Raw genomic sequence first — 8945 nt, 5'->3', positions numbered from 1 at the left:
GTTTAATTTTATTGTTCAATAATGTAAAAACACAATTATTTTTAAAACTCTTTACTCTAAACAGAAATTACAAATTCAAAAAAAACGCAGATTTATATTTAGTGTTTACATTAATTGAAGAGTCGATTAATCATCTTTTTCTGAGATCATTATTCATTATAATGATAATAACCTCCACCGAACTGAAATCGACGGTTTGACCACAGATTAGATACAATATTTGACTACAGCAGCCTGCTGCAGCAGCTGAGCTGCTGGAGTCTGGCGATAAGATAATTTCCGACACGGACTAGGATATCTTAGTCCGTGCTTCTCATTGAACCTTCTGGTTATTCTGTGGTAGTGTCTATGACATATGAGCCAACGGCTGCCTCAAGAATAATCTTCGAAAAATGTGATGATAACATAGAATCATAACATGATAACGTTATGTTTTTATTTTCAATTTAATCTATATTCTATTCTGAGTATTCTGTGATTATACCATAATTTATAATGTTGTCATGTTGATAAAAGATACAAGTTTAATATCTTAATGTTTCACATGTGACATTTTAAGAAGTGTTTATTTTTTTTTTAATTGTTATATTTATTCTTTATTATATTAAAATTTAAACAAAATGGGAAAGACTAAAAAGAGGAATATGAGAAGTGGAGTTGACAAACCATATCCTAATTTGGCTGATCAGATAGTTGGTGATCGAGTAGTGTCAAAAAAGAAAGAACCAAAGATACGGTTACGTCAGGATGAAAGCGAAGAGGTAATGACTTTAGAGAATTATAGGTACAGTACCTATTGCTGTTTAAATGTATAAGTTTTAATTTATTGTTTAATAATTTTATAACCAGGTTATTGGTTCACAACTGTCCAGACGTATATTGGATCAAGTAAGAGAACAAAAGCAAGAAATAACAGAAAGTGGTGAGTTAAATAACAATATTTGAAACAACTCCATAGATTTAGTGTTTAATTTAATCATATATGTATTATATTATCTAGAGGGCACAAACAAAAATCTACTCACATCATTAGGCTCAGGCTCTGATTCTGAGGAAGATGAAGAAGAAAAGCCAATGTTTGGTGTAGGAGACGATGAAGATTATTATGAACAACTGGTAAATATAATGAAATTACAGTAAAGTTCTCATATATTGTATGTCTATTGTCTTTTTTCAAAGGAAATCAATGCAGATGATGAAAAAGCTCTAGAAATGTTTATGTCTAAAAAACCTGAAGCTCGTTTAACATTAGCTGATATGATCATGGAAAAAATTACTGAAAAACAAACTGAAATACAGACACAATTTACAGATGCTGAAAGTAGGTTTTCAACACTTTAAATCATTTTAATTAAATGCTAGGATACAATCATATAACTTTGAGTATTCTTTGGAATTGTATATTATTGAGCTAAACAGAAGCTGGGATAACATGAGCTTTTGATTAAAAATACCTAATTAATATTTTTGTATTAATGAATATAAATTTTAGGTGTTCAATTGCAAGATGTAGATCCACGTGTCATACAAATGTATAAAGGTGTTAAACAAGTGCTAACCACATATCGAAGTGGCAAATTGCCTAAAGCATTCAAACTGATTCCAAAGTTGCGAAATTGGGAGCAAATTTTGTACATAACTGGTTAGTTATATTTGAGTTGGTTTACTTTAAGACATTTATTAGTTATGGGTTTTTTTTATTCAGAGCCTTCCACTTGGAGTGCTGCAGCAATGTATCAGGGTGTTCGTATATTTGCATCTAATTTAAAAGAAAACATGGCTCAACGATTCTACAATCTTGTTTTGTTACCTAGAGTTAGAGATGATATAGATGAGTATAAAAAATTAAATTTTCATCTTTATCAGGCATTGAAAAAAGCTTTGTTCAAACCTGGAGCTTTTATGAAAGGAATACTCATTCCGTTATGTGAAGTAGGTATCTTATGGTAATATTTCATATTTAATTTTTATTAATATATATATATATATATATATAAACATATTTCTCTTTAAGAGTGGTACTTGTACTTTACGAGAGGCGATTATCATTGGATCAGTTATAGGCAAAAATTCCATTCCAATGTTACATTCAGCAGCAGCTATATTGAAATTAGCTGAAATGGAATATAATGGAGCTACATCAATATTTCTAAGAATACTTTTTGACAAAAAATATGCCCTTCCATATAGGGTTGTAGATGCAGTTGTTTTCCATTTTCTTGGGTATGATATAGTGAAAAATTTTTAAAATTTTTTTTAATAATATAATAACTATTTTGTGTATTAGATTTGAGCGTGATGAGAGAGAATTACCAGTTTTGTGGCATCAATCATTTTTAACATTTGTTCAACGTTATAAGACAGATATAAGTTCTGAACAGAAAAAAGCGTTGTTAAAATTACTTAGAACTAAATCACATCATACTATTACACCAGACATTCGACGTGAACTAGAAAACTCCATGTGTAGAGATGTAGAAATGCCTGCTTGAACCTATGTGATAAGCTTATATTGATATGATAACAATTTTTATTATCTTACGTAATATATAATGTTAATTAATTGATAAATTTCTTTGTATTAAATACTTGAACTAATCTGTGAAAGTACACTAATTTTTACACATAACCGAGTTATTATCAAAAATATAACTAAGATAATTTAAAAGAAAATTAACTTCTGATTTTCATGACTACAAAACAAATAAGTTATTAATTACATTGGTAGAAATCTAGATGTTAAAATGTCAGTACACTATTTTCTCTTTCTGGCCTACTCATAAAATAAACAAATTTTAAAATTGTTTGAATAGTAAATAAAAATAAAAATGCTAAGTACATTATGTTATTAATAAGTCTCTCGTGTGAAATTTTATGATATAATCATTGGTTATGAAAACGTTATACCCACATGTGTTGTCTCCGTCTTACAAGTGGGTTATATCAAATTATATGCTCAGCTGTTCACATTTAGCTACGTGAGTTTAAAATTTAGAGTGAATTGACCTCTTACAAAAATGAAAGGTTACATTATTATCGAGGGCTTCTCATAGGATTTTTATTGTATTTTAATTTATAGCGAGTTATGAGTATTTTAATATTGTAAATTGTTTGTAAATCTTAAAATACTAATAACTTGCTTTAAAATTAAAACACAATACAAATCCTATGAGAAGCCCTTGATAATAATGTTAACTTTAATTTATGAGGTCAATTCACCAGGCCCTGATTTACGCAAGTGCAGATGAAGCACTTGCACTTGGCACCCAAATTCTGGGGGCCCCGGTCTCCGTATAAGTTGTAGAAAAATGTTGTTTATTTATTATTATCTTATTATAATATTATTCTATTATTATGAATATTATGCTTTAGCAGTTCACTATTGATATTAGTCAGTACCGTGGTATAGATATAAATTTGTACGCTCACACGTGTATTTGAAAGGAGCATTAATGTGGTAATTAATATTCTAAAATTTCTTTTTTAAATTTTTCATGAATATTATTTAGACATTTAAATATAATTGTCTTGAAAGTTTGGTAGACAATAATTAATATGTCGCGGTAGTATTTTAGTGGGGTGGCACAGCTGAAAATTAAATTGGGAAAAGAACAAAAAAAAATAACTGTCAGGGTCTATGGATCGATTCTTTAATAAAATTCTAGGTAAGTGCTAGGTTACTAAAACATAAAATAAAATATAATATGATTATTAAACTGATAAGTTTCTCATTCCCATCTAAAATAATGTGTATTCATTTAAATGAATTGTGTTATGGTGAATTTTTTTTTATTATTTATTTGTTTACCTTGTTCAAGAAGACTTGACGACAAATTCAAATCTGTCTACAGATTTCTTATTGTTTCATTATATCAATCGGTATACGTTGGAAATAGAACATGTCTATAATCCTATGTTGTAATTGTGTTAGACAAAGACAGAAAATCACCGCTTCCAATCCCCTTAGCACAATGCCAGAGTGGATAATTTCGGCTCATCGAGTTTTCCGTACATTTTTCGGCCCATGCACTTTCAAACTTAATAACTGACAACCATGCACTATATGCGATCTATGCAAGATCGATATAAACTGTTTATGAGAATCGTCATTTTAAATTTTCAATCCTTAGCTATACAAATTGAACACTACAATTTTTAACTAAGTTCACATCAAGTAAAAGTAGTATTAAAAAAAAAAAAAGCTATACGTTCTAAAAATATTGATGACAATACAATAATACTAATAATAATAATAAGATATAAAATAAAATAAGTTGTACGTTTTAAAAAATTGTCAATAACATCGATCACTACACTCTATACAGTACCTAATATAGTTAAAAATACTAAAAAAAATTAAAATAAACGTTTCCCTTGGTAAATAGAGCCAATTTTAGATAAATACACCATAATATTTTTGTCTATTTTATACTCATCATACATTTTAATTGAAGTAAAAATCCGTCTTAAATCAGAAAGAGCAATATTTTTGTTAATTCCTTTTGAAATTGAACATATTTTCGTCATCGTTTCGACTTGGATTTCTGTTAGTATTGATATAACCACATGTGTTGGTGGATGAAAATTCATTTGATATTTCCAGTTTCGTCTATATGTGACTTCCGGCTAGCATGACAACGTTGCACAAAAATAACGTACGCAATCGTGTTATGAAAAAGGTTGAAAAAGGTACCGCCGATAAGCAGCGTACACAATCGTGTTCCACCCCTTTTTTTAACATTATAGGTACATCAAGTAGTTTAAACTTTAAAGAATACCATCAGTTAATTCAACATCTATACAAAAGTTAACAAAATATCAATAACTTAAATTAAGATAACACTAACCAATAATATTCAACCTACTCTCAATTAAAAGTTAATCTAAAATTGCTGTAATGTTGTACTAAATATAGGTAGTTAATATCATATTTACATTATTTTATTTATTAAGATGTACATAGTTCAGTGGTTGTCTTAATATCAACTAATTATGTTTTATTATCCACTAATCACCATGAGTCTTACTATAGCAATGCGTAGTAGTTATTTTAACTATCGCTTTATGGGAATGGGAAATCAACACCAAAAGCTCTTCCCAGCTCAAAATCAATAACAAAAATGTATATGACATTGTCACCAATGCGTGTGTTGAATCAACAACAGATCACTAACTGGGAGTACCTAGCAATATTTAAATATGATAGTCAGCAACACTACCTGCAGTCGAAGGCCTAGTGAGCTTATTTTGTCGTTTTAAATGTAACGATAAAATATTTTATTTTATTTTAAGCTAAAAGTGTGAAGTGTTCAATTTATTTGGTAACTCTCTTTCTCAATACCTACGTTTCAAGGTTATACCAATAAGTTGTTTAATAATGTCGTAACGATCAAAGTGCATCACACTGCGACCATGTGCAGGGCGATTACTCTATCACAGTGGTGGAAATTATTTTCGTTTTACCGTGAGCTACCCTAGAAATTTTCAGCCGGCATTGCAGATCCAACATAATTTATCATTATTAGTTGTTCCTGTAATATTAAATTTGCAAAATAATTATTAATTATTTAACCTCTACGGGTATACCAACGGGCGATTGTAAATTCCACTGATTTACAGGTAGTCGATTTTAAGGTTGGTTTTATAACATATAAATTCCACCGGTGCTTTTTTTTGGTCGCATCCAAAAACCGCACACTTTTGAATTTGACTCGAAAAAGGTCGATAGACAAAAACCGCACAGTTTTCGGTCCTTATATAATAAAATACCCAAACTTATAGTGATTAAAACCGCACACTATTTTTAGTGCTAACTAACGGGTTAGATAAGATAAGGTTATAAGATAATATACAGAAATGTTCATGCTAACACGTTTTAAGACTTAAGTCACCACTCGTTATTATTTTATTAGTCGGTCTTGTCTCTTGTGTATACAGTACACATATACAGTGCTTACCTATAGATATGTATTGTTTTTTTTTAGTTTTATTAAATTATTAAAATATTTCTAATTAGACATAATAATGGATTTTAAAATAATTGAGAGTAATAAAGAGAAAAAGTGCTTAATGCAGGAACGGGTGGTAGCTGTTTATCAAATATTATCACCCGTTCTTAACTTAACATCAAATTATTTATGAGAGCAGAAAGGTGGCAAAGTAAACCCGGGGGGCCGAGGATTTGCACAACTAGCGATCACTACAACTTAATAACTTTAAAGTCCTAACTCTTGCAAAGCAAATGTGACTGTAAACCATCTTTGTAAATTTGTAATTGAAAATTGAATAATCGAAGTGTATATACGTTCTGTTCCAAAATGTGACGCGAGAGAGACACAAAAAAAAATTTACAAACGTTGTAACATTGTTACATCCTTGGGTCAATTCTTTTTAGAATCAAATACCTAGTTACAATTGCTTTACTCGTCATTAATTGTCGTTCTTAAAAACACCTGTAATCTGTTTAACCTAGTATTTAATAATGAATTTAACTTACCTAGATACACTTAGCACTGGATAGATAAGGACGATAAGGTATCGGCCCACTGGGTTTTAGGATTTTTAACCGGCCCTAAAAATGCCATTTTTAAATGAACATTTCAAAAATTAGGAGTATTTGTATTTTAAATTATTTTAATGTATAACTGAATTTATTTTAATTAAAGTCGCGTACTTTTTGAACTTTTATATTTTGATGGAATATTTGTATTTTAAATTATTTTAGTTAAAGTCACGTACTTTTTGAACTTTTATATTTTGAGAACCACTTGTTGAAAATTATATTGGGAGCCAATTCAATATTGCCTGTCTTGGGAGCCAATTCAAGTCTTGACTAGGTACCTAACCTAATATTTGGAGCCAATTCAATGGTCACCGTCTCTCAAGATTGGATTTGTCCTTCCCTAGTTCCTTTCCTAACCTAACAAACAGCCGATAATCTGAAGGACGTCATAACAGAAGCCGCTAAGTCCTGTTCTAATCCCGTACCGCAAAATATACACAGTCCTGGTAACTTTCCGAACTCCATATCTTCACTTATTCGTCGTAAACATTTATCCAGGCCCACCTGGCAAAACCATAGCAACCCTACAGATAAAAAAATACTAACCTACTCACCAAAGAAGTCTGCAGCTTTACAAAATTACCGTATAGCCTCATACAATAGTTACTTGTCAAACATGCGACCGGGTGAATCAAATTTGTGGAAAGCAACAAAAAGGCTATCAAACCAAGATATCAACACCATCCCCCCTCTCCGCACAGATGCAAAACTTGTCATATCCGATCAAGAATAATGTGATGTTTTTTCAAACAATACTTTTTCTCCCAACCATATTTGTAATCCAAGCAACGACCTAAGAGTGTAACACACCTTAGAACTACCAAATTATGAAGTCCAAAACTCCATAAATTACATAATGCTAAATGAAGTCAAACAAATTATTAAAAATGTTCTGAACAAAAAATCACCGGTTCACGACAAAATTATAAACCTCATGGCTCATGCTAATAAAATTACCACCGAAAGGATTAGTGTTTATTATCACATTATTTAACTCTTTATTGCGTCTTGGTTACTTTCCATCCAAATGGAAAGTCGCAACCATAATATTAATAAACAAAACAGGGAAGGACAAATTCAATCCTGACAGCTATAGGCCAATCAGCCTCTTATCTTCAATTTCAAAATTGTTTAAAAAAGTTATTCAAACTAGATTTCTTTTCTATTTAAATGCCATAGATCTTATACCTAAATTTCAGTTCGGGTTTAAATCAAATCATTCTACGGTTCAAAAATTACTTAGAATAACTAAACTGCACATTAATACTTCATTTGAAAAATATTATCATATACTACTCATACTGGAGCCGTATATTTATAAATATTTCAAAAGCATTCCATAAAGTCTGGCACGAGCGCCTACTGATTAAACTAAAATCCATAAACACTCCATCTTACTTATTCAATATCATAAATTTATTTCTATTTAACAGTCAGTTCGCTGTTAAAATAAATGATAATACCTCTGACCTTATGCCTATAACTGCTGGTGTACCTCAGGGCTCTAAGCTTGGTCGCATTCTACTTAACATCTACGTATATGATATCCCCCAGTCTCCTCATACGAATATTGCCCTTTTTGCAGACGATACTACAATGTTCACCGAATCACGAAACATTGAAGCAATTACCACAAATCTGCTAGTACATCTTGATACAATATCTAATTGGTGTAATAAATGGCGTATCCAAATAAATGCGTCAAAAAGCACAGGTGTTATTTTCAGTCTTCGTCCTTACCCCCCTGCACAATCAACATTTAACAATGTACATATACCTTGGAACTCGTCAGTAAAGTACCTCAGCTTGACATTTGATCAACGGCTAACATGGTAGCCCCATATCTCATCCAAACTTCAACTGGCATATCAGCGCCATTCTATGTTATACCCTATTCTCAATAAAAAATGCTCTTTTCTAATATTTAAACAAATTCTACGTCCACTATTCACTTATGTGTGTTCGGTCGGGGGAATTTCGCGACCACTCACATCAGTAAAATTCAAATCTTTCAAAATAAAGTGCTACGTATTATTGTAAACGTGCCTTGGTTTATAAGGAATTTAAACCTACAAAAAGACCTCCAGATCTAGGAAATTATAGACCACATAAAAATCTCATCAAAAAACTCCCATACCTCACTGTTCAACTCTTCGGCTCACTTCACTATAAACTCCACGTACATCCGCCTCAACGTAGATTAAAACGTGGACGTCCGCATGACCCCTTCTGGTTTAACAACTCCACACAATAAACAGCAACTGTTTGTTACTCGTAGCGTCTAATATTAAGTTTTATAACTTGTTATATATACATATAAATATATCTGTTTATACTTTTATAGTTAATTATTATTAAATCAGTTCAATCAGTTTACTGTTAC

General features: G+C 30.8%; 1 protein-coding gene across 1 annotated transcript; it reads left to right on the top strand.

The window, feature by feature from the left end:
- The first annotated feature begins 359 nt into the window (after positions 1-359).
- Positions 360-2571, top strand: bys (Bystin). The gene is made up of 8 exons (XM_089221738.1): positions 360-761; positions 850-922; positions 1001-1116; positions 1180-1321; positions 1493-1642; positions 1706-1932; positions 2015-2223; positions 2288-2571. Exons 1-8 carry the CDS (start codon positions 621-623, stop codon positions 2490-2492), a joined length of 1263 nt encoding a protein of 420 aa, XP_089077864.1. The 5' UTR covers positions 360-620; the 3' UTR covers positions 2493-2571.
- Positions 2572-8945: the final 6374 nt, after the last annotated feature.

The sequence above is a fragment of the Diuraphis noxia genome, unplaced genomic scaffold, assembly GCF_037042655.1.
Source record: "Diuraphis noxia isolate RWA-SAM2 unplaced genomic scaffold, SU_Dnox_SAM2 contig0002, whole genome shotgun sequence".
Taxonomy (NCBI): domain Eukaryota; kingdom Metazoa; phylum Arthropoda; class Insecta; order Hemiptera; family Aphididae; genus Diuraphis; species Diuraphis noxia.
This window is presented reverse-complemented; position numbering and strand designations above follow the sequence as displayed.